Genomic DNA, 27,268 nt, shown 5'->3' on the forward strand with positions numbered 1-27,268 from the left:
TTTTAGTTTTGCAAAACATAAAAAACCCTGTTTTTATCATCAGAGCGTAAAAACACAAACACACATAATGAACCACAGCTGATCATTTAGTACGATACCTTTTATTTAAACTTAAAAAGAGAGTGGATCAAAAAACAGGATTCAATAAATTAGAAATAAATATAATTGCTGTAATAATTAATAGATACATTATAATTACTTGATTGCAAGAGTCTGACAGAAACAGGCCCTCAAAAGTTTTTCTCTAAAAAATTCTACACTCAAAATATTGCCTCCCACTCAGACCTTTTCTCCCAATAAACAAAATAATTGTTAAATTAGTAAATAAATAAAAAATAGCTCAAATATTAAAACCTCCCAAATATAAGTGCAATCCCTCCCCTCCCCCGCGTTTCCCCTAAAATCTAACTAGAAATTTAAAATAGGTTTGTGATTTCCCATTTTACAATTTGGAATGTAATATCCTTTTATGGAGATGAAGATGTCACTAGTGGTAATAATAATAATAATAATAATGATAATAATAATAATAATAGTTATGTTGAAGTGTCCTCTTCAGTGTTTTATCTAAAGTAGTCTTCTTTTTGCATTTTTTCTTGTTTTTTAAATGCTGCTCTTTGTAAACTAAACTATGTACAGGTCATTAGGATCTTCTCCAAAGTCTCTCTAACCTACTCATTTAGTCATCTTTTTTGAGTTTTCTTTCTTTTTTTTTTTAATATGAAACATCGGTCCCTTTATATTTGTCATGTAATAGACATGGTATAGACACGTCAAAGTCTATTGAAGTGATATATCAGCAGTTTTGATCAGTAGCCTCCCCACAGACGTGGTCTGGGTGGTCTTTAGCTGGACTAAATACCTTGTTCCACACAGGCTGGTCAAACCAAGCCCTCCTCTCTGTGGGTAAGTTACTCGTGTGAACCGTGTGTGTGTGTGTGTGTGTGCGTGTGTGTGTCAGCAGGCATGTGTCTGTTTGTGCACTTTATGTACATATCGGCCTTGTACCATTCGAGGTTCAGTATTGAGAGTGCATGTATCTTGGTGAGCGTCAGTGTGTGTGTGGCAGATCTCCGCGGACGCTCACAGGTAGCAGACAGTCTGAAAGCACAATGAACCCTGGGATTCCACCTCAGCTGCACTCTGAGAGGTCACCTGTGAGAGGAGGGAAAGTTGGAGGGTAGAGGTAGCGATACATGAACAAGGAGGGAGGGACAGAGAAGAAGAGACGGCCTGTTAGTGAGTTATAAATAAACTTTAGCTCTGTGTGGGTGTCTGATCCTCAAATTTAGTCAAACATGCCCCTCCCATCAAACAAGACTTCTCCTGGCATGACTGGAGCTACTGTCACTTTTCCTGCAGCACACTGTACCTTCGGACGCTCCTAGCTTTTCTTTGTTTCTGTGTGAAGGCATCATTCACAGTTGTAAAGCTCTTTTCACAGCAGTAAATCATGGTGCTCGGACACATACACACACAGTGTCTGGATCATGCAACTCAATACAGTGAAAATCGTTTCTGTGTGTCCTCGTGTGACTTGGAGTGCGTGTCTGGACGAAAGTATGTGTGCGTTTGTGGAGCTGATGCGTTTATGTGTGTCCAAATGAGCGTTGTGCTGCACTCATGTGCCTCGGATCATGGCAAGCAAACACTACTACCAACATGCATCACTCTCTGGCATTTGCAGTATAGAAATTCTGGGTGATAGCTTAACCTGAATAATGTCAGGACCGCAGGTTTTAATGGTTCAGGGAGTTATTTTGTAGGCCCAGACTGTGGCGTTATACGGCCTTTGTATCCACAAGGATCTGTTATGTGAAAGTTGGACTCGAAATAGAAGCTGAATGCTTTATTTATAATGTGCGCTGCCATTTGACGGTGCCTCCACACACCGAGCTGACAGCAGCTTCACCTTTTCTCCTCTTTAGTAAAGGTGAGGGTTTGTGGGAGGGTTACGTTTACCTCACACCGAAGGCATCCTATGTTCTCGCTGCTCTTTTTCTCCCAGAATTCCTATAGTTGAAGGCTGTTCTCCAATAAGCAAGAGGCACTTGTTTTTCCACCATGACAACCTCATACACTTTACCTCAAAAGACGAGCTAGAAAGAGGAGAAAGGGGAGGTCGGGATGAGAGAAGCAGAGAAACCTTTTGAGAGCGAGGAAGGGGGAGAAAGAAGAAGATAAGGAGACTGGAGGAGGAGCATGAAACAGGTGCTGAAAGGGAGGGGGGAGGAAACACCACAAAAGCAGTGATATAAAATGGAAGGAAGACCAAGAGAGAAAATGAAGGAGCCAAAAACTAAAGTGCCACATCACAGTGAAAAAAAAATCACAGTCCAGGATTATGAACTCAGCCTATCAGAGTACAGCTCAACAAAATGCATGCTCGCCAATAAATACACAGAGCTTTTGTCAGAAAGATTAGATAACCTCATCTGGCTCTTCTAGCTGGTAAACCCCATGCTTTGGATCAGTTTGTGACCATATTGTCCGGTCTGCATACCGTACTTATAAACATGTCATGTCCTCCTGTCCATCATGCCCTGTCAGTGTATGTTGCAAAAACATACCTAAACTATCAGTTACTCCAGCAAAAATGATGTCATGATTTCTGTTCTGCTGCTCTAAGTTTCTCCATCAGTCCACAATATAAACCTCTGGTCACCTTTCGATACAGACACCAATACAACAAGGATTATTCTGTCCTGTATTACACACTTACAGTGTAACACAGACACATACGCACACATAGATGCCCACGCTCACTATTTTACCCAAAACCATTTGTTCAAATAATAATGACACCAAACAGAACACTACAGAAACTGATCAAAAACAAAGCTGCAAAAAATAACGAGCGTTGCTACAGAATTGATCAAATTACTATGTAGTGATTAAGTGTATCAAATATCCAATCAGTTGATTCAGAGTGCAGTCCTGGCTATTGATAGTTATTGATCAGTATGTGCACAGGTCAATACAAAATAAAGTCACAATGCACCAAACACAGTCTGTGGTCACTACAGCAACAGGACATGCAGGTCAACGCATGGCTGGTTGCTCGAGGTGACAGAACAAAAATTGCCAAGGGCAACCAACACAGGCAATCAATCGCCACAGCAACCCAAACACAGGCCAACCAATCAACTTACAACAATGCGAGAGGAAGGGGGGGTCAGGGCTTTATCGGTCACTAGGCAACCATTGCCATAGCGATGGGGTCCTCGTGAATTATGATTGGACGGAAGGATCTTGGGTGAGGTAAGTTGCCGTTTCAGGAAAAGATCAAAACAGCAGGAAAGAAAATAAGATTGTGAAAGAAAATAAAAAGGAAAACAATATTTTAGTATTTTCACTTTTCCTGAGATGATTTAAGTTGTTTCCATGAGTAAGCCAATGCATATTCACTGCAAAGTCAAGTTTTCCCTGTTAACGTTTTACCCTCTGTTAGCACTGAACTTTCAAGTGTTAAGGTATTTTGTCCATGTTCTGTCATTAAGCCAATTTTATCCACCTGCACCCCCAACATACTACACCTCAGTTCTTTTTATATCGTGTCACTCATTTCCCCCCTCACCACCACCTCACCTCTAAATATTTGTTCTTCCCCCTCTCAGTTCTCACTCAGTATGGGCGGTTGGCATCTTTGGGCCTTTTGAGCTGCACTTTAAGTCTTTTCATGCCGATCTGGAAACCATTCATGGCCTGGATGGCGGCCTGAGCGCTGGCTGGGTTGTCAAAGCTCACAAACCCTGAAAGAGGCACATAGCAGAGGTCACATCCTCTTTGTTATATACAGACAATAAAACATCTTTCTGTCCCCATTACGATCTCTGTTTCACCACTTTTCCGTGCTCTAATACCCTTCCCTCCACGTTGCCCCTCGTCTGTGTGTCTCACCGAAGCATTTGCTCTGGTTGGTGGCACGGTCCACAAACACCTTAGCTGATATGACATTGCCAAAGGGCAGGAACATCTGCAGCATCTCAGAGTCACTGAACTCCTGAGGCAGGTGGTAGATGAAGATGTTACACCCCTCTGGACCTGACAGGCGCAAATATATATTAGGCAGAGAACAAAAAATGATCTCATGCTGTAAAAAAATCTGGTGATGAACAACTTTAAACAAGATCATTGGAAAGAGGGGTGTGGCCCCAATCAGGAAGGAAGTCACACCACCTTCTCTTTGCTGCTGTTGCTGGGGCTGCTGGTGTTGCTGGGCAACCAGCGTTGGCTGCTGGGGAAACGGCTGGCCAACCAATCCGTAGGCAGCAGGATACGCCGCTATTGGAAGAAACAGAGTGAAGCAACGTCTGATTGGGTAAAAACAACAGGTGGCAACATAAGTGTCCAATAGAGTCGCTTCCTTTGAAGTGCAACGTCTCCCGTTGAAGGTGAAAACTATTAACTGAAACAACAGAGTGGAGGAAGTCACCAAACAAAGACGCTGTTAATCTGAGTCTGGTGTGCGCGCATTACATCAAGCCTTTGGTCCATGGTTGTGAACTATATATACAGATGGTGTCTCGGTGAATTCACATAAATCATAGAATTAATTACCCTTGAAAATCTTTCATCCCTGAAAGTCAGAGAGTAGATACACCGCTTCCCCTGCTAACTTTTCACCAGTGTACATCTTTATCTAACCCCCTAACTTAACTGCTTTGTACAAAAAACTGTCTCTAAAAACTTACTTATCACTGAACTGAAAATGATCTAACATGACCAGATTCTGTAGTGACCCTGAAGGGATTTTCAACATACAGTGTGTCGAGGTAAGTAAGAGCATTTATCTTTTTCTCATTATTGTTTGGATAACTCGTACATCTGTGCTTAGTGGAGCGGGATTTGCTGTACAACAAAGAGTAAACTTTGCACAATATACATTAAATAAATATGTACATATGTGCAAGAGATTAATATGTTTTAAGAATCCAGATGAAAATGACAGCTGGTCAGTGCTTTAATCTGTTCAAACACCAACCTGTGTAGTGTTGCATGCCTGCGTAAGCTTGCTGTAGTGGATCCAAGGCTGCTGGACTCTGGGCTGGACAAAAATAATCAGAAGCAGGGAGGATGAAAAACACAAGCAATGCGATAGTAAATTCTGTTTATATCTATGTTGCATTCTTCTACATAGCTGAATATTCCTGTGTACCTTGATATGTGTGAACGCCATTAGTGTATAGTGTTTCAGTTTGTTGTCCACTGGTGGGAGCTGGCACGCTGCTGTAACCATTCACTCCTATTGGTGGAGGGAGCGCTGACACAGGTGTTGCTGCGATTGCTGGTGGGGTGTTTGTACCTATTGACATAGATCAAACCAAAACAATTAGCCTCTTTCACTGCAGATTTTTTCACAACTCAATCATAAAATCCTTATTCGTGCATCATTTATGAATTTCTTCTGCTAACTTATGCAAAATCCTCTAGAAATACAAACAACTGGAGACTCTAACTCCTACATTTAGCAACAGTGCCTTTTGTTTTGATGAAGTTAAGTATCAAAAGGGTCCGAATAATAATCCGAACACTTTTACATTTGATAAAAGCTAAAACGTCAATAACTGTGACATACGCGACTGTGCACAATGCAACACCTTTGCCACAGATTTACATGTGTTATTGAGTATGAAGGGCATGCGTGTGCAAACGTACCCGAGGACGGCGTGATGGGTGTAATGGGTGTGGCGATGATTCCATTGGCATTGAGTGCCGCCATCTGCTGCATCTGTACGGCGGCAACTGTTGCCACAGGAGACAAGTACGCTGACTGGGCAACCAGGGCTTGCTGTTGGACAAGCTGTAGATGAGGAAGGAAGCAGAGGGAGGAAGGGAATAGAGAAAAAGAAGGGGAGGGGGGGGGGGTTAAATTGATATGGGAAAAAGAGTAAGAAAGAGAGAGAAGCAAGAAAAATGAGAGGAAGGGCCAGGGAGAGGGAGTGATGGAGGAACAGATGAATAGAGATCTAATTACAAGGCCATTATGTCCCGAGTCAGTGGGTTAATGGTTGTGTGTTGCGGGAAAGCTAATGCCAGATGACGTATGTTCTGTTGTCTGGGTAATAGCATTAGCCCCAATTAGACCACTGATAGCCTCTTCAAACTTATTACATCCTTTCATAAGCACAGCACTCCCCTCACAAACTCAGTGTGTGCGTGTGGTTGTTGTATAGAGAGCGTTTGTGTTTGTGCTTGCCTGTGCGTTGACCGCCTGTGTGTAGGCATTGTAGGCAGGGAAATTGAGGGTCATGGGGCTGAAGATGCCGAGCTGGGAGGCCACCTGCTGCATCCTCCTCAGCCCCCGCTCCTTCTCTGTGTCGGCAAACTTCACCACCAGACTTGACGATGCGCCCTTTAAATACAGATAAGAATGGGGTGTCATTTTTAATTACATCTCGGGTGAACGTCATCCAGAACAGATGTGTGCAGGTGTGTGTGCTTTTTATGCTTGTAATCACATGCGTGCAACTCACAGGCATTGTGCGGCTCCCATGCAAGCTATTAATGGCAGCTTGGGCTTCTGCATGTCCTTGGAATTTCACAAAAGCACACCCTGAAACAAAACACAGTCAATAAATTAGAAAGTACAACTAAATTGAATAACAAAGCTTATGGTGTCTAATTTGTGTGCATATGCACTTTTTGCAATTTACCTTTGCTTGTGCCATCTGGTCCTCTCAAAACAGTACACTCATCTATGCTGCCAAAGGGCTCAAACAGCCTTCTGACATCCTCATCACTCTGTTGCTTTCCCAGCATACCCACAAACAACTTCCTGTCTTCTGGTGGAGCAAAGATGCATGAATGAAGGGAAAGAGGAAAGATATTAAATCAACTTTACATTCCCCTAACTGGTGAATTCTCTGTTACTATTGTTTTTGTCCACAAGGGGGCACTGTTGACTACAGACTGGTGATACAAGAGAGGCATGAGGAGTGTGTTCTGAATGTGTGTGTGTATAAGTAAGGGTATTTAGTAGCAAGTCCAGAATCCGCCAAGCACCCTGCTGAGTGCTTTCTGTCTCTGTCTGATCCAACTTGACACCTTTTATCTATCACACTCTGCTTGTGTGTGGGCAGTCTTTAGTTTAAACCCTTCGAAAGATGGACGTTTGTGCAGCACTGTGATGACATTTTACACAGCCCTCGCGACACATAATAAACATTGTCCGGGGTAAGGATTTTAGTTGTGATGGAAAAGGGCCAGGAGATACATCATGTTGACGAAGAACCTTCACAAATACAGAAAGAGCGCGTGTGGCTCACCTCCTCGGCCTTCGCTGTCAGCTGGTTTCACCTGGATTGGCCGATTCATCTGAGGGACAAACAAACAGGAACGTCAACAAAGACAGTCAGCATGTCTCTTCATATGTTTTGCTATCATACTGATGCGACTTCCAGTACATATACTCATGAGAGGTTCACATTTGTTCAAATATTCAGAAATGAATTCAAGTTTCACATGAAATTGGAAATTAGACTAATGCCAAATTAAAGCCATGGGACTTCAGTTGAGAAATGTAGTTAATTAAAGTCCATTCAGTGGCTTATCAGAACAAACAGTGTGGGTGAGTCAATGTGTTTTTTAGTCACTGATAAGTGAAGGTTAGCAGGTGACATCAGTGTGTCTGGACTGCTTTCTTTTTGTGTCAAACAAACACAGCCTAACTGCCTCTGATTTCTCTCTCTCTGACACACACGCACCCGCAGGAGAGGACTGGTGGGATTGAGAAGTGACAAGATTAAGAATGTGGGCCAGCTGATCTGGATTACTGAAGAACTGTGGATTAGATAGGAGACAAGAGTAGGCTGAGACACGGAGAAGGGGGAAAGGGAGGGGGGCAGGAGTGAGAGGAAAGAGATCACTTTGTGGGGTGAAGTGACGAGTGTGTAAAATGAACAGGCTCAGTCAGCTAAAAATAAAGAGATGAAGAAAGCGAGTCAAAAGGAGAGGCCTGGGGGACCCCAACTGACTTCAACTGCCTGAAAGGGCAGGTGGAAGACCAAGAAGAACCCGGGGAGTGAGTGGAAATACTAGAAAAAGAAGTATTACATGCAGAGCGAGACAGAAGGAGACTGAGAGTGGAGGGCTGAAAGCAGAGCTGCCCCTGAGAGATGATTCAAAAAGAATAGAAAGAGGGGGAGGAGGGAGGACGGGGTGTGATTCAGTCGTGACTTGCTCTGTTTAAAAAATGTCACGACTACAGAGATCCACTGCCAAGAGTGCTGATGCATCTTAGCAAACACACATTCTGAACGTCCATGCCATTCATACACCCCGTAGATCTGTCTCACACATACATAAAGGCACACAGCTACGAAAACATACCACACGCACAGTGCTTAGTCATACCACTGAGGCCGAGACAGTGTTAATGCCAGGGGGATGGGGTGGGGGGAGGAGGAGGAGGAGCGCTGCAGAACCATGGCAGTGAAAGGAGGGAAGAGAAGTAAGGAAGAGAGAGAAGAGCAGGAATGGATCCAGGAAAAGGAGGCAGAGGGTGGAGAGGGGCGGATTGAACATGGAAGTCACATCAATACACTAAGCAAAGAAAAATGATTGCCGAGTTGGCTCCACTGTTTTCCAATATCTTTGAGATGATGCAAAAACCATATTAACAGAATTTGTAATAAAAAGTGCGAAAATGACTAATCAATGCCTCACTTTCAGTAAAAGCATGTGACTTGAACAGAATGATATATACGTTTCATCTTGGAGATATTAGTGGGAGATAAGTGAAGAGCATAATAAGAGGACAGGAGGCAACAGAGAGGGGAATACAGAGGGGTGGGAAAGGATGAGAAGGAGGAATGGATAAAGGACCCAGTGGGGTGTTAAGGCAATGTAATGAAGCTGGTAATTGAGGAGAGGGCAGAGCAGAGGGAGACTGATCCATACATTTGATTAATCAGCTCTTAGCTGTCACCACAAAGTTATTGATCTAAGGCAAGGCCATCACACACACTAACATGCGCAGATGCAAGCACTTCTGCACACGCTCTCCTATAAAACACACACACACGTAGCACAGCACAGGAAGGAATGATATATACTTTTAACCCCCACACCTTTATGGGCACGAACTGTCAACATAAGCATAAACTTACAGAAAATACACACACTACACCCTAACCGTTTTCTGTAACCATCTACCTGTCCATCCATCCATTCATCCAATCCTCCATCCATCCATCATATGCTAGTCCTGATGTTATTGCTGTCCATCCATGCTGCCATCAATCTTGTGCTATCAGCTCATTGATCCGTCCCGTCTTGTACATTGATTTCGGATTCTGTTGTAGAGCGGGCTGATTGTAGCAAGATTTGTGTCCACTAACCTTTTCTCTATCCTTGCATCCATCCATCACCCCTTCCATTTCTTCCTTCATTAGGCCTAATCGGGCTCATCCTTGTGCACGTAAAACAGAGCCAACAGAAAGCCCCGAGGCTCTCTTGAATTGCAGCTTTTCAGTCTGTGTGTGCACGTAACGTGTTGTGACATTTCCATCTGAACCACATGATGTGAATTTCACGAGTTAATGTATTAAGAAAGATTAGAGGGAGAATCGGAAGAGATGGTGAGAAGCAGCAGGTGAGAGGTGCACACTGCTGCTTCAGAGACAACACAATGGCATCGGAAAATTGGCATGGCAACCGGCTCGTTGTCATGGCAATTGTATGACGGCACATTGAGTAGGTAAACAAGGATGCTGGTTGCCAAGGGAGACTGCTATGCTCTTTGGGTAAACAAAGAATTAGTGCTGGTGAATGGTTTGCTGGCTTTGCACTAACCTCTAAAACATCACTCCCAAGACATTTTCCCTCTGAGTTGTGAAATAGTAAAATGAGCACCAAGAATGTGCAAAAATGCATGAGAACAACGAAATGACCAGGGCAGGAAATTTATGGGAAAAATGAAGGGATATCGGCAGGGACTTGAGGCAGAAATAAGTATGAGGTAGAGGGTGAGGGACGTGAATCTATATTGCAGTGATTACAGCTCCCTTGAGCCTGAGAGAAAATGCAAACAGAGTGTAGTCCCTGATAGTCAGTCAGACTGTACTCCGTTCTCTCTTTGTCTCTCGTCTTTACTCCAACACACAAGAACAGCCACACGCTCCTTTCAAGTTGAATTATCCTCTAATTACTCACGTTCCAATTAAGACTTAATTAACAGCAACCATCTGCAAACGTGTGCGTGTGCAAGGAGCCGGTTTCACGCTGGAGCACGGTTTGATTCATCCGCCTGCATGCTAAGAAGCCATCGCTGAGCTTCTACAGCTCAGAGGAGAGGGAAATCGCATGTGAGGCGATGTGTCAGGGCATACATGTCATATATCATGGGAGCGGGAGCATGCATGGGCACTTGCTCTCAGTAGAGGCACGTCCAATCGTGCACGCATGACCAAATAATGCATGCAAATGCAGGTCCATTTGCATGCTGTGATGACAGCACTAACACACGCACAGTGCACGTCAGTCACGTGCGCACACACAGTTATACACTTCCCCTTTCCCCTCTCTGACAGCATCCGTCCTTTTGCTCACACAGAAGCAAACACATACTACACACATACAGTTAATCTTACTCCCTGCAGTAATGCAGAGAGGATTGTACCAGGATTAGAGGATATTAAATCCTTGGATTATCCAATCAAATCGTATTTTGCCCCCTCCCCCACCTACACAAAATCAGTGGAACAAACCATTGCGCCATGGTGTCAGGAACGGCGGGAGTGTGTGCACATGTAAATCTGTGTGGAACATGGATTAATACAGCGATGAATCAATGTTATAATTTCGGTCTAATGATTCTTTTTTTGTTCAAATCAAAACACCGGATCCAGTTTTCCACGACACTGAAATGTTCATGCTAACCGATTACAGTCGCATTATGACATTATGACAATTTACAGCTGTGTGAGTGATGTCCATTTTCCAGAGAACTTAAGACAGGAAAACTATTTTTATGCCTTCTCCACAATCCAGCATTATTTCTGCTTCTTCCTCAATCCTCTATCCCGCTATTTCCACTCTCAACTCTATAATCCCTCCATACTGCCTGATGATGCGGGCATTACAGCTTTCTTTTTTATCTTTTTATGGTCCCTCCATCTCTCCTCTACTGTTTATATCTCATTCACATGCTTTCCACGCTCACAAACTCAAAACCAAAAACCCAAAATGAGGCTCGTGGCCATGCTGTTTGACAACATTTGTGTCTTCCAGGAGGACTGCTTGAAAAAACCCAACTTTTTTTGTATAACTCTTCTTCTAAAATGTACAACAGCATGACACTATTTCTAATGAAATGGCTTCATGATGATGATGATGATTAGTCCATCATTTCTGCCACTGCTTTTACAAGTTAATGACACACAAGTGAGACAAACGGTAATAAACAATAAAATGATCAAACGGGTATTTCATTTCGCACAGACGGATTGGATACGCAGATTCTGGATTTTAAACACAACAAGCAGGAGCTGATCAGCAGAATATTAACCCCTCCTGTGTCATTAAAGCAGAAATAAGCCATAAATTAATAAATGTGTTCTCCACCTCTACATCGTCATCTAACAAGGCAGTTAGACATGACACATAAAGGTGATGATAACTATATAATGGGGATTAATTCATTACAATTTCAGTAACCAGTTCTTAAAAATACCATTAGAACCATTAGCTCTTGTAATATTTTGTTTCAAATCACACAATCTTGTCACATATTTGAATCTGTGTGAGAAAGTCCATGAAAATGTTTGCTTTTTCCAACTGTTTTTCATTATGTTAATATGTCGGCATTGCAGAGCACAGTGTAAATGTGACACTCCGGCTCCCTGATGAGACTGAGTTTGCGCCTCTCGTTCACAACTGGATGAAGACATTAAAATGTGAGAAACACAGAATGTGAGTGGTAAGGTGGAGCAGCCAAGCAGCACAGCTCCACCCTCTGTCCTATCGTCTCTCTGTACCACCAAGTTAGGCTTTGCATCCCTCGGGTTGCCAAGCAACCTGGCATCTTGCTCAGCTCCGTTGCCTGGTAACTGCCTGAAACCATAATAAAAGCTCCTGGGCGGCCCATCCCCCTGCTCTCATCTCTTCGTTCTCTGTCTCTCTCATTCCATTCTTCACACCTGAGAAGTCTGCCCTCAATCTCCTCCACTCAATATGTTATCTAGCAGTTAACCCTTCATCAGCCTCTTTGGTGGAGCATGGATTAGCAACATATTCTCTTTTTCTCTCTTTATCGCCCTGCATAGTAATGGAATCAAACTGTGCATGAAGCAGAACTAACCATGCTGTTGATCCCTAGAAAATCATGCCGTTTTTGTCAAACCCCAGTGAGAGCATTTTGTATGCAGCAGTGGAGCACTCACTGAAATTTGATCCTCTGGATTTAGTCCAACATAATCCAGCAGCACTATAGCGGATAACCATTAGACCTATGCGCTTGGACCTTCTTTCTATTTCAGGGAGTTTAAGTCCTTTGGGAAATGAGCTGGTGAATTAAAAAGGATGCTCAAAGCCATACAAATTCATGATTGCAGAATTCTCATATTCACTGAGATTACATTCAATAGTACAACACATTTTTGAGTGCTAAGATCCTCATGGCGCTGGGCAGGATTCCAGAAAATTAAAGACAAATATACAAATAGACTGTATGTCCTATGACAGCATTAGTGAACTGAAAACTACCCTGATATTGACTTCCACAGTTGTTTTTGTACGTCAGAATAAGATAAATCAATGAAATTGCTGATCTTTGCCTTGTTTTTAAATTCTTGTCAATTCTTTGAAAAATCTTTCTTGTCATCAAGACATTTCCTATAGGGTGAGGTAAAGTGATGTGAGATGGAAAAGCAATGCCTATTAGATTATTAAAATGTAATCACGGAGAAGACTATATAAAACTTGCTCATAAGTGCAGCAGGCCTTTGAGTGTCTCGCCTTGAATGAAACATTTGCAGCTTATCAATTAGAAATGATCTATAACTTGAACTATATGTCAAAAGTGATTCATCTCATGTATAAACTTTAAATGCTATCAGCTGTAAGAAGTGTGGAAAATCTTACATTCAGCAGGTAAAGCATTTTTTAAAAACCGGACAAAACAATTCGTGCCCAAGGAGCCGTTTCTCCTCTTCTTCTGCTGTTGCGCACAGCTTTGTAAGGTGTGGAAATCTATGCCAGTGTAATTTGAGCATGTACAGCTCCAGCTTTGCCCTGTGGTCAGAGAGAAAAAGGCCACTATTTAGACAGCAGGTTGAAGTGTGGTAAGAAAGGAGACCTCAAAGTGGAGGTCGCAACCCAGGTGCAACTGAAGTCCTGTCATCCTCTTGCCTGCCTAATCATATACACACACATTTGCAGGCACACACTTAGAGGCCCCCTCTGACAGATGTCTCTGTTTAAATTGACAGAAGTACACCCCGACACCCTCCCACTCCTTCACCACCCAGAGAAAAGCCTTTCTTCCTCACACCACCCGCTTGCCCCTTCCTCCATGCTCATTATGGAAAACTTTTGTCTTGTTTCCTCCTTCTCTCCAACCAGACCTCCTCTACTCCTCCCCTGTCTCACCCCACCCCCTCCATGTCTGTGCACTCCTATTCATACCAAACCTCTTCGTGGCCCTCCTCCACATGTCCTAACCCCCTCCCTCCCCCCCTTTTCATTCACACAAATTCACACATTCATTCAGCCCCCTCACATGGGCCTGTTCTCTATAACCATCTCTGTGGAGACACATAAATACTGCATGCGACAAGGTGTCTGGACAGCAGGCTGCAGGCTGCAGTTTGGTAATCATACATGCAAAAAGTAAGACTGTAAACTCATACCAGTGCACACCAAGGACACCAAAAGGGAAAGTTACATTAAGTGATGTAAAAAGGCGGTGATATTTGCTATGTAATGTAGCACTGCTCATTATGGACGCTGCTCAGTGATCACAGACCCATCCAAGTGCAAATGCTGGGATCTGGGCATCAGTTAGGGTCACTGTGATTTTTGGCACGCTGCCTTCTGGCATCTTTACTTTCTTCTAAATTCCTTAAAAATACAAAAGTGAAAGACAAACTGCATGTATGTGTGTGTGTGTCTCATATGTCTCATATCTGACTTCAACAGATACTTCAAACACGAGGGTTTTCAATGGACAATCGTTGATTTCCAAACTCACCAAGAGTGTAGAACCCAGACTTAAGTGTGTCACTCAAGGTCTGAAGCGAACACTTCAGCAACAAAGTGTGCATCAGATGGAATAACGTAGACGCGTAGTTGCAACTAACCAGCAAACTGCTATCTATGAATGTGGAAAGCAGACCGAACAGAAGCTGGCTGCATTTACAAAACAGATGGTGTGTGATATGGACTCAGCTCAAATTTAGGCTACTTTAGAGCTCAGCATCTGAGAGACACTGGTTTGGCAGTGAACAATCACACAGCTTGGTAATCGTGTGTCCACACAAACATACCAGTCAAAGTGGCCAATACATAAATGTTCTTGTGTGTGCGCCTGTTTTTGTCTTTGTGTGTGTGTGTGTGTGTGTGAGAGAGAGAGACAGAGAGAGGCCTTAAAGAGGCAGGCGTTCTCCAGGGTCAGGCTTTTATGAGGCTATGATTAGATTCTGCTTCAATTTTGTGGTGAAATATGAGGCAGGCACTCTTTCTCTCTGCATGTTGCATGCCTAAATGTACCCACATGCATACACACACACATGCGCACACACAAGCAGCAAAGACTTTTGTTTGAAATAAATACGGTAGACCCCCTTGGTCGAAGCTGTACACAACACAACGCAAACACCCCTCTGCGCTGCATCCCCTCCTTCTGGTGTCTCCTCTTTCTGTCTGCTTCTCAAAAACACACATTCACACTCAGATCTACACCTGTCCCTCTACTCCTTTCCCGTCCCACACACGGGGAGGATAAAAATAGAGAAACAGCACGGGAAAGGGGGGGGGGGGGCTCGCGGAGCGATACACATCACAAACCCCATCAGGAGGGGAGAGATAGAGGCAGAGGAGGAAGAGACAGAGAGAACATAAAGAGAGGGAGAGAGGGAACTGGGGTCTGTTCTAAATCGAAAATGCAGCAGTAAGCAGTGAGGGGGAATAGTAAACAGTGCTGCTGACCACATAAATATGCAAAATTAGCCTACAAAGTCGCCCTAGTGGATAATTGCTCATCATAGCTTTGCTCCATAGGGAGGCTGTCTGCCAGGCTTCTTAGATTCCACATGGAAACACACACAGAGCAGAGCGTACACAACACACACACACCCCGAGTAGACCTGATAAACATCAACTACACGTACTGGATGATGGACACATGCAAAGATAGGGCCTATCTTTGTAGTCTCATAGCACCACTGACATACTAAAGGTCCACGCAATTAGAGGAACCGCAATTACGTCGGTGTGATATTCGCAGCGCTCGTTTCAATCTCTTTGCATGCCCCTAAAGTGATGTAACAGTTAGCAAAGGCAGAAGCAACAGCGTGACCCCTGAGCTGCTGTTTACACGCCTTATAACCGCGTCTACGTGGGTTCACGTTATGCGCATGCAAAGCATTAACTGTTTTAGCCCGGGATATAAATAAATGTACACGTCCGTTCTTAAATCCAGCCTCGAATAACACATCTGCAACGGTAACGCTGGGATTAAAGTATTTCAATTTATCGGCCCCGGGGCGCTGTCAGACCATATGCATTTAATCAATATCAGAACTACAAACTTTTAGTAGTTTTTTTTTAATCAGTGTATTGATCCACTGCTTTATCACTTACTGTTAACTACTTGTCCTGTGCTGCTTCTTCTGCCTTTTTAATAATTCATAGGCATACAGTGTATCGGGGGAAGTACAATGTGTGTGTGTGTGTGTGTGTGTGTGTCTGCTTCGTTTTGGTTCTAATCAAAAAACAGGGAGCAGAGTGCTGCTGCCTGGAGAGCAGTGAAGCATGACAACACACACCTGGTAAGCCGCTTATCACACTTTAATTTCACCTACTCTCAGATGCCAGCGTGGCCAAACAGATGTGTGTGTTTTTGAGGGTGCTCATGTGTACAAGCGTGTGCGCGCGTGTGCGTGCGTGCGTGTGCAAACAGTTGTGTTTGAAGCGGCGCAAAGATAAAGTGGGGGGGGGGCGATAAACACAAAGAGAAGAGGGTGCAGATTAAATGGAGAGAGAGAGAGATATCAACAGCAAAGAACAAAAGAACAGATAAGGGGAAAGATATGGGAGGAAACACGGCAGCAGTAAGGTAGGGAGAGATAGAGTGATAGATAGAGAGCGGAGGGAGGTGGGAGGTTCAAATCTAACCGGGGTGGGAGAGAAGTGTGGCTTAGTGAAAAGGGAGAGAAAGGATGGATGACAAGGGAATTAGGACTTTTTTTAAAAATAATGCTTACTCTGAATTCTGCGTTTGAACCAGCATGAACGTGCATACTTGTGTTTTTGATGATCTGGATTATGAAGTTTAAGAGTAGAAGAGAAAAACAGGGAACATTTAGTATGCAAATGTTGCCATTCTGGATTAGGGCCACAGTAACAACGAGCCCAACGGGAAATGAAATTGTGTCAGTGTGGTTTTTACCAAAGAAAAAAAAGTAAAGATAGAGTAGAAGAACAAATAAAGAAGCGGGTATATCAAGCACTTCATGCCAAAGGAGTCCCACGTCCCGGCACAGAGAGCCATTTTAAAAGGTTATTGCAGTGGGCAGAGATGACCTTCTGTACTGGTCCTAGCACTTATGGGGGATGTCATGTTCTCCTGGAGGGAAGTTTTACAGCTCTGAAAGCAGCCTCTGCTCCCTTCCCCTCCCGTCCCCTCCCCTCCCAAGGAATCATTCACTGAAGGCTGGGCCCTGACCTCTGACCTTGCACACGTGCTGTCACCCCACTGCCACCATCTCTTCTGAACTAAAGACACAAACACCAAAAAAAACCCCAGCACCCTTCAAAGCACATACTTTAATATCAAATTATATATTTACGGTAGATGTGCTCATTACTACGATAGCCCGAGTCTCTACATCGCCCCCATCCCCCTTGAAAGATGCAAATGAGATGCTTATCTTTCCCGTACCCTCACTGAGCATTATTGGACATGCCTTTGATTAAACATCACCACAGCGAGCCGAACCGTACTTTCAACTGAGCAGTTTTTATTAGTCACAGTTTCTTAAACTGCACTGAAATGTGATGCCTAAACGTGAGCGTTTTTACATGGATGTGTCCCAGGGGGAATTTCTGCACCACAGCTAATATCAAACATGCATGCTACAAAGCAACTTGATAGTGATTCTCCCCCCCCCCCCCCCCAGCTACTGTGACTTAAATCATGCAACTCTTGCTCTCCTCGTGTCGCACTCCATCTTTGCTTCTCTTACTGAGTCCAAATTAAACGCAAGGCGCAGGACACGCTGATATGGCCATCTGTTCATCTCCCTCTCAATCCCTCTGTACTTTTTCTCATTCTCACATCTGACACTGTGTTGCCCCTGCTGAAGGACATCTGAGGTGTAGTGTCTCTACATACATCTCCGTGTTTTGCTTCATTTTTTATCGCTCTACTGTCTTGATTGAACTGTTAAATCAGCATCTAATCTCATTAATGGGCGCCAGACAGCAGCCGGGACCCTTGTCACCACACCTTTATCGCTTGGTTGTGGATGTAGGAGAAACACATCTGTATGAGTGTGACGCTACAGTTCCATTAAAGTTGGATGAGGAGCCTGACGTTCCACCGCTTCCTGCATTTTATAGTGATTCCAAGTTTCAAGCCCACTCGACCAAGACTACTGCACATCCAAGCATACACGCACAGTCCTCTTGCCCCCTGGTGAGTCCAGAATCTGACTATGAAAATGAGTTTGTGATCCACTCAACACGCACCTTAACAAACAGGAATGGGGGAACACAAGCAGAAGGGGAGGAGAGGGAGGAGATGGGGAAGATTGTGAGGTGAAACGGTCAAAAGGGTCAACTAACCGAGAGGAGGGGAAATGAGATGAGGGGTTGGGGAACTGGGGGGGATGGAAGCAGAAGACAGACAGAGTGGGACTTGTGTCGAGAGGAGGACTTAGAAGGGTTACCATAAATGACTGTGAAATGAGAATCTGAGGAGGAAGCGCGAGTGTGCAATAGGAGAAAAAAATGAGTAAAGGCAGCAGGAAGGGAAATGGGGGGATGAGAGATGAGGGATACCGTGAAATAAAAGGGTTAGGGGGTAGTGAAGAGAGCGTTCTGTAATATCTTCCTAGTCCAAGGAAACTGGAAGAGGAGGAGTTGAACATAAGAGATATAATGGAACATCAGATAGTGAGGGTTGGGGAGAAATAAAAGGAAGAATACAGGAAAAATGGAGAAGCTCATTGGTGAATCCTGTTTAAGAAGGAAACAGAGGCGGGTAGGGGGAAGAAGGAGAACACAGGATAGAAAAATGATAAAGATGGGTAGTAGAAAGTGACAGCAGAGCTAAAGCTGAGGATGTGGGGTGGGTGGGTGGGTGCTGCATGATGTAGTGGCTCAACAAGCCAAGGTAGCCTCCCAAATATTTGAATTCATACTGCAAAAATTTTCTCAAACCCAAGGACGGGTCGACATACCGGGACGATTAACAGCATTTTCATGAAAATGACTCGATGCGATGCACAGCCAGTAACACGTCTAAGAAGAGCCGCATTAGTAAGCGTGACTTAGTTGATGTCACTTGTCGTGTAAAAGTCCTTTGTGTGGTCAACAAGAACAGAAAAGTGCTATTTAAATGCAGTCTATTTACCATGAAGTACCATGTTTTATATTCTGGTTTTACTCTGGCTCAAATAATTGACTGTAGATTTTTTTTCAAACAAACCCCAAAGGGTAAGACAAACAGAGAATATGCAAAAAGCTGAAAGATCTTATTGAAAAAAAATGCACACCATAACCACACCCTTGTTTTAGCACTAGTCTTCCTCTGGGGACTGGTGCTTGTGATTGTTTCATGCTGCCTCCTGCTAATGAGTATCCTCCCAGCAAATGTTTCCTCTGTGTGTCCACAATATTTATCACAGTTTATCTGGAAATATGATGCAACTGTCCATCTGCAAAGCAGGCATATGTATCACTGTTACTGAAGTCACCAGCGGGCGAGGATGAAGCAATACCCAGGGGAAAAGGTGATGAGGATAAGTCAAAGGACAAATGTCAGCATGAGAGAGGAAAGGGAGATACAACAGTGGAAAGGTGATTTAAATGCAGAGGTCAGACTTCTTAGCGGTCCCTAATTGGATTATTGTCATTATGAACACGCTGTGCTTGTATAGGTGAGTGTGTGCGTATTCACAGACATTCCCCAGCTAGATGAAAGAGCATGTATGACTGCAAAATGTATGTATGCAGGGATTTGCGCTCATATGTGCCAGAAGATTTCCCTTCCCCCAACGCTCTCTCTTCAGGCTCTCCTTCAACAATTTTCTCACAGAGATCTTATCAACTCTCCAGCTTGCGGAGAAGGCGCAGGAACTGAAACTCCGATCAGCTGCAAGGCGATGCAGAGCGAATGAGATAGAGAAACCTTCGGCGATGGTGGCGGCACACTTACCATCCTGCCCTAACTGCTGCAAATCACAACTTTAGATAAGACTCGGAAAATGCCATTTCTCATAAACGTCCTATATTTCCACGTCACTCTGTTTTGCGTTAGACGGTTTTTGCGCGAAAGCTTTGATGTAAATATAAGAGGAAGAAATCGCAAATGTTCCGAAACAGATGAAGCGAAATCATGCAGTGGAAACCAGGTCAGGGAGAAAAAAAGAGAAGAAAGAGTGAGGGAAAGATAGAGACGGAAGGCCTATGAGACAGACATTGCTCTTGCACAGTGCCCCTTCCATAATGAACAGTGTCCTACCCCTGCACAGTCATAGCGCACAATCCCTCACTGGAGAGACTTGAGGGAGCCTGGGATGAGACAAAGGGGAATGGTCACATTAATTACACACACTCTCTAGACGGGAGCTATCACCGGAGGCTAACGGAGGAAACGACAGAGAGATGGAGAGGCAGAGAAAGATAGAGGAATGGAGATGCTAATGCTCATGGAGTACCCTATGTGTCTCCAGCGATAGGGAGTGTTTGTCCTTAGCAGCAAGACGCCTGCCGGCTGCTGAGTTATGTCACAATGTTACTAATGGGAGCTGAGCCTCCAATCACACAGACACACTGATGTGAGGCTACTCGTGTGTGTATACAAGGTATATGGCAGAGTCTGTGTATGCTGGTGAGGGGGAGGTTCTCTGCGATTTGAATGCACATGCAGGATCGCCTGCATGGTTGTGTTAGTGTGTAGTATCCGGGGATGTTTGAGTTTATGACTGTTTTGTGCACTTACCCCTGGTAATGTTTTCTGCTCATGAAGAGCGCTCTGGGCTTTCAGTGCCGACTCTCTCGCGCAGTACGTCAGAAACGCACATCCTGTCAGACAGAAAGAGGCGGACAAAGAGAAAGAGAGGACGAGAGGGATAATGGTAGAAAAGGTCAGTGAATGGCTCCAAAATCTGTCACTGTCTGTGTCTTTTTTATTCATTTCCCCCCCTACAAACACACACACACACACACGCGCGCGCACACACTTTCAAACACGTACAGTTTAACAAACCATTTCAGGTATCTATTTTCTTTTCCCTCCTCTGATTATTTGTTGCTGTATACTCTGAATTATCACCAGGATAATTGTGCAAGACAGTTAAGAATTCAAATAATCATGCACTACAGTAGCTACACTTGACAACATATCGGTGTACTTTAGAGCGGAGAAGGACACTCCACGGCACGGCACATTTCAGAACGGCACAGCACAAGTCAGCACACATGACAGCACCACAGACGTGTGCGTGGGGCTAAAAAGGCCTTACAGGCTTTCCACTGTCAGCTTCCTGTCCAATTCCAACCACTATGCATGCCTCACCATCACTCCAAATGCACTCCCTCCCTATGTGCTGTACCTGTGTTTGAGTATGTGAGGGAGGGGTGGGTAGTAGAGCTGGCTGGCCAGAGCCGTTTACTACACCTGTCACCAGCACTAAGACAACAAGATCAGCAGCAGGTTAGCATTCCCTGTGACATCTCACACAGACTAATGCAGACTCAGAAAACAAAGAATCAATGAACACCGACTGTAAATGGGAGGAATTGATGATGACTCAACATAATGCCAGAAGAAGAAAAAAAAAAAGTTTAGAATGACAAGACACGCACTGTCACACAGGAAAGTACAAAACAGACACACACACACACACACCCACACACACATCTTACAGTCCATCTCATTGCTTTTAAGAGGGGCTTACTGTGGCCGTGGGGATTCTCAAAACAACAGATTCCTTCCCTTGTGTCACCCTGGCTTACAGGCCCATTACACTGATTGGAGCATACAGCGTAATCTGGTTCATGTAACACACAGGACCCCTGATCGCTGTGTGTCTGGGTGTGTGTGTGCGTGTGTGTGTGTGCGAGGGTGCGTGCCAAATCTTCATTTTATTAGTATTTGAAGTTATCTAAAACTCTCACATCATTAATACAAATAAGAAGCTCTTGGGCGGACGTACCAATCATTATGGCCTCCCATCTTTAAACCTTCATAACATATTCTCTCGTGATGTGTAGTGGTCACATTTACAAGTCTCATTACAGTTTTAAAAAAACAGCACAAGATAGTTTTTTTTCGGCACATCAATACTGCTACATAGCACGCGTCTGGATTTAGTGTACCTGCTCTGAGTTTGCTCGCTTGTCTTCATGATCTCACGCTGCAGCATTAACAGGAGATGAAGACGAGAGGTGCTGTGACAGTTTCCATGGATACATGTGACAGTCGCCACAGAAAAAAATCCACCCATCTATCTGCCTCACCGTAGCACATCTATCTATCCAGCACTGTATCTAGCAATCTGTCATTTTGACTGTCTCTGTTTAAGCGGCGTTAGAAGGGCGAGACCTACCTTTGTGCATCCCAGTATATTTGTCCTTAATCACGGTTAGCTCATAGATCTTGCCAAACTGCTCAAAAATGGGTTTAAGGTCCTTCTCCTCCAGATTCCGGGGAATCTGCCCTACAAACAACTTGATGGCGTCGGCCTCCTTCATCGGGACAAAGTGGAGGAGATGACTGCGGGGGCTGAGGGGCAAACGGATAAGGAGCAGGTATCCCTAGAGAGGAGCAGCTGAGGCTGGATGAATCCTTGGGTCACAGCCAGAAAGGCAGGGAAAGACAGGAAACAAGTTGAAGACATACATAAAAAAATAATGTCATATGGTGTTCACTTATTTAGCAGAAAGTAGATTGAATAGATTTGCACAATGACATAAAAAACATAATCTGGGACTGCTTTTGATCAGACACTTATGCTGTGAATATCATAATTTTTAGTAAGTTTATAAAAAGTGTAAAAATTGAATTCTTATAAAATGCATCATTTGCACATGGATATAAAACGCTCATCTCAGCCATGAAAATAAAAGTATTTTCTCGATTATTTAGAGTATTTATTGCCCAGTCTGATGACAAAGGACTCTAGTGGCTTCTGGGAAAATAATTATGCAAATGTTAATTAGCCAATCAAAAACCAATAATGGCACTTTTCTCCAATTAAATATATATAAAAAGAAAATATCTGCGAGCAAGTATTACCTTTCGGCGATGGACGGTGTTCAGGATCCCTACAAAGAAGAAGCAGAAGAGACACCGTGAGTGGGGGGAAATCATTGCAATAGAGCCGTTTCTTTGTTTAGGCAGCTGTAGGTTACAGCATACACACGGATGTCATGGGGCTCCCTTGCTCTTTGTCCGATCCCCTCTCAATGTACACACACACACACACGCACACGCACACACACACACACATACATATATATACACACACACACACACACATATATATACATACAGACGGTAGAACAAAACAACATATGGACAAATATTCAGAAACCACACTTTATAGCTCTTACCGGTAATAATGCGTACGCAGCCCGCGCAGATAGAAAATAAAACAAGGATGCTCTCCGTCGGGTCCCCGTTGTTGTCCTCGCCGCGCTGTCTCTCCGTCCCGGACCTGCCTCTCCTCTCTGGATGCTCTCCGCTCTTTGTGCCTCCTCTTCGGTGTACTCACACTGCAGGCTCGGTGGTGTTTCCACAAAAACAAAACAAAAAAAGCCGTGCTCCAGGTCTCCCGGTCTGGAGGTGACGGAGCCCTGGCAGGTGACAGCTTATCACCGTGACTACCGGAATGAGATTTCACCAACTTCTCGACTTTAGAAATCCAAAGTGGACGAAGCTGGCCAGTTATCACTTTCACGGAAGCCCACTTTTAATTCCTATTTGATTCCAACGTGAGAACCAGCTGCATCAATTTGGCTAACTTATAACTACTTGAACTTGATTGTTGTGGCGTAACAGCCTCTTTCAGTCTTGCCGTTATTGGTCCCACCGTTAAAGGGTCTGTCTTTAGTTACTATTCTTGCTATTTTCAGATTCTTGTAGCGTCTTACCCGTTCAACGGCTGTATGGCTTTTCACGTCCTATAGATACCGGTGTCTCTCCACTCTCTGCCTCCCCCTCCCCCTCCTATCACCAAAGCGGTTGCTGGCCTGTGACGTAACTCCAAGGGACCGTCAACAACCATGCTCACCGTGCTTAAACAAATAAAATAGATCACATTCGCGCGATAGCCTTTAACTTGTCACTCAGCAAACTTAAACATTTGCGTATTAGTTTAAGAGCAATATTGTGAAATTTCACGAGGATTTTAAGTGTTTTTAATTCTCTCGGCTTGAGCGGCGGTTTGCGAGTGAGAACTCGTCAGACGTTGCCTAGGCGACATGGTGAGCGGAGCCGCCTATTGTTCTCGCCGCGAGCTCTGGCCTTGGTGCTGAAACGATGCTTCTTGACGTGAAGCCGAAGCGCGCCTCCGACGACGAGCACGCGGTCACGACTACTACAGCTGTTCACGCCCGAGCCCGAAATCAGGCTCACACCCACACGGAGCAAAATGTGTGACAGGGTAGAGAGATAGCTCGGGGATGGAGTTGGCCTACTTTAAGGGCTGTGGTTTGGAAAAGCGGTTGACACCGAACCATAACTGCTGTATGTAAAAACAGACGGTAATGTGGCAAAACAAACAAGCAGTACATCCAATTTTCTTATCTTTGAGGTACATGTGCGTGCTTAGAGTCTTGAAGGGAGAGCCTGAAAGGAGTCACTGGGTTCATGGTAATTCATTCCTAAAGGTCACCATCTGCCTTGCCTGGTGCCCTCTCCCTATAGTACCCTCCACCATATAGCTACACCCTTAGAATACACAGACTTGCATGCAGCCTATATCTCACGTCACACAGTCCTTCCTACAAACCAGAAGAGGCACACAACCTGCCAGGAGAAAATCTGAAAAAACCTTGCTATTTAGCTTTTTGGAAGCTGACATCACCTGTTTTGTCAGAGTTAGATGCTTTAATACGTTCACCACTAGTCAACATAAAAAAAACCCTCCCCACTGGGGACAATTTCCTTCAAAATAGGCAGAGAAAACCAAGACTTCAAGTTACAATTCAGGAATCTTGCCACTCTGCAGCTTCAATGTTGTTTTTTCATTTGTAAGCATCTGTGTACAGAAGCATCTGCTGACTAATTAAATGTAATTGTAAAAAACTTCATGTCACACCGGAGGAGGCGTTCCCCTTGCAAAATCAATATTTCACCACCAGAAATTGTGATCTTAGAGGTGTTGTTACTGCTTTGAAACAGCTATAAGACTTTGTTGATAACCAAGTTTGCAAAACTTTAAACTCATGGGCTCAAATGAGTATTCCCAAAGTCCTGGTCTAGAAGCCTTGCTGCTTGCACCTGCACTGCAACGACAATTAACTTAAGAATCATAATTATTACTTGGAAAAAAAGTCAAACAAAGGTGTGTTGTCATTTAAAATCCCCAACCTTTCCTCCCCACTTTCACTTAAACTACAGACAACACGGCCTATTGTTGAACTTGGCAAAAATTGATAATAAAAAACACAGGGCTTGGATGATAAATGTCTCTTGGAAACAGCTTCTTTGTACCGGAGGCCTAAATGTCACATTCAAAACCCTTCGTTAAATGCATAATTGCATAAACAATGGCTTTATTTGATGTCTTTTTGGTGCTATGTTGAATATGGGGAAAATGACAGAGCTGATTTTGCCTGTGCTCCTTGGATAGGCTACTTTTGCAAAGCAACGACTTGCAACACAAGACTTTGTTTAGTTGAAAGACAGAACATCTTTGCTCTATTAATTTCTTAATAGTAACATTCTCCTCTTAAAAGTAAACATGCAGTGTTTGCCTTGAAGCAAAAGGATTCACAGACTCAATGGCGCCACCGTTTGGAGAAAAGTGGCAACATCACCCTTATTCACTGGTCAACAACAAATGTGACACATTTATTAATTTTCTGTTATTTCTGTTTTATTTATAATGAAGCTTTCAGATAATAATTTTCCCACACTCTTTTCTGTTTTTTTGGATGATAAAAAAAATTTCGGCATATTGATAATAACAATCTCATAAACTCTGGTAGTAACAAAAAATTCCTACAGCTTCTCAAAACAGATAATAAATTACATGTTTTTCAGATCATAGATAAATTACTATTCTTATTTGTATAGATATATGTGTATATGATGTCATTTATACTACAAGGGATTAGAGATGAGAATGACACATTAAAAGCCACAGCTGCAGAACAAAGAAACGTACACACATGCATGCACATGGAAACGTTCATAATTCAAATGCACAATAATGTCACTGATTCAACAGTTATATGACAGTTAGATGTGAATAAATGCAGCCTACAACTCTTCTGACAACTCTATTCAGTAATAAAACACAAGTGTGAAGATGCTCAAAGAAATTTACACAATAAAACATATCTGACAAATATACAGGCTCCTCACGTTTGACTGGGTGTGAGTACACGTTGGGTTGGAAGGCGTGGGAAATACATTTAAAAGAGCATAAAGCCGTACTTACACACAAATATACAGAGACTGCCGCTTCAAAACGCAAACTACTACCCCAATAACAAAAAGGTTGGGACACTGAGTTAAAAAGTCAATAAAAAATAGACTGCAATGACTTGTAAATCTCATAAACTGATATCTATTTCAACATTTATAATGTTGAAAGTGAGAAGTTTTACTATTTCAAGAAAAATATTTGCTCATCTTGAATTTCATGGCAGCAGGGGAACAAAAAGCTGGAAAAGTGTGTAAAAAGAAAAAGCTGGAGGAGCATGGTGTAACTAATTAGGTTGATTGGCAACAGGTCCGTAATACGACTGTGTATAGAAAGAGCACATCAGAGGGGCAGCGTCTACAAAATGTGGAGCAATTTCAGACTATTGTCCTTAATGTAAAATTGTAATGACTTTGAATGTTCCATCACCTACAGTTCAAAATATCATTAAAAGATTCAGAACAAGGAGACGTCTCTATGGTCAAAAATGATTGTTGGAAGCTCATGATCCTCAGGCAGCACTGCATTTAAAACAGACACAATTCGGTGTTGGAAATCACGGCATGGACTGTTGAGCTGCTAGAATCATATATCAGACCAGAATGGGACAACATTGCTCTCCCTAAGGTCCAGCAGCTGGTCTCCTCAGTTCCCCGAAGTTTACAGACTGCTGTTAAACTAAGAGGGGATGCCACACAATGGTAAAAATGGCCCTGTCCCAAGTTTTTACAGACTTATTGCTGCCATCAAATTCAAGATGAGCTAATATCTTTGGTGAAATAGTTAAACATCTCACTTTGAACATTGGATATGCTTTCTATGTTCTGTTGTGAACGTTATATTGGTTCATGAGAACTGCAAACTACTGCGTTTAGTTTTTAGTTACATTTTACACAGCATCCCCACCTTTAAAGGACTGGGGTTGGATTCAGTTTTTATGGCTTAGCAGGATGACTGCATTTGATATATAATCATAGTTGAAGTTACTAACTACTGCGAGAAAGAGAGCAGCTTTGTCAGTCTCATTGACGTCTCCTAATTCTGACTTCATCTATTCTCGTGGGACAGTCAAAACGTCCCCTCCCAAGAAGGCGATGACATGCAGATGTTTGTAATACGTTAGCACAGCTGACCACTGCAAAATCAATTAGATGTTAGAGGCCATATTTCATATTGTTTTTATGATCAAGAAATCCCATGAAAAGAACAAAACCAACACTGAACTG

The 27,268-nt window shown here is 43.4% G+C and overlaps 1 protein-coding gene across 4 annotated transcripts; it reads right to left on the minus strand.

The window, feature by feature from the left end:
- Positions 1–632: 632 nt before the first annotated feature.
- Positions 633–23,743, minus strand: LOC140316372 (CUGBP Elav-like family member 3). Of its 4 annotated transcripts, none has more exons than XR_011917327.1 (16): positions 23,002–23,743; positions 22,685–22,713; positions 21,996–22,234; positions 20,387–20,469; positions 7,269–7,317; positions 6,657–6,782; positions 6,477–6,556; positions 6,200–6,355; positions 5,659–5,803; positions 5,159–5,305; positions 4,985–5,047; positions 4,180–4,284; positions 3,901–4,044; positions 3,589–3,752; positions 3,153–3,251; positions 633–1,155 (listed from the first exon to the last, which is right to left on the minus strand). XR_011917327.1 is itself a non-coding variant. In XM_072394182.1 (15 exons), the coding sequence occupies exons 3-14, from the start codon at positions 22,138–22,140 to the stop codon at positions 3,625–3,627; spliced, it is 1,374 nt and encodes a 457-aa protein (XP_072250283.1). In that variant the 5' UTR covers positions 22,141–22,234; positions 22,685–22,713; positions 23,002–23,741; the 3' UTR covers positions 633–1,155; positions 3,589–3,624. The 4 variants fall into 4 exon arrangements, 1 of the variants encoding a protein (XP_072250283.1); XR_011917326.1 differs by having other exon boundaries at positions 6,657–6,785; positions 23,002–23,742; XM_072394182.1 differs by lacking the exon at positions 3,153–3,251 and having other exon boundaries at positions 6,657–6,785; positions 23,002–23,741.
- Positions 23,744–27,268: the final 3,525 nt, after the last annotated feature.

The sequence above is a fragment of the Leuresthes tenuis genome, unplaced genomic scaffold (assembly GCF_036924035.1).
Source record: "Leuresthes tenuis unplaced genomic scaffold, fLeuTen1.0.hap1 SCAF_10, whole genome shotgun sequence".
Classification (NCBI taxonomy): domain Eukaryota; kingdom Metazoa; phylum Chordata; class Actinopteri; order Atheriniformes; family Atherinopsidae; genus Leuresthes; species Leuresthes tenuis.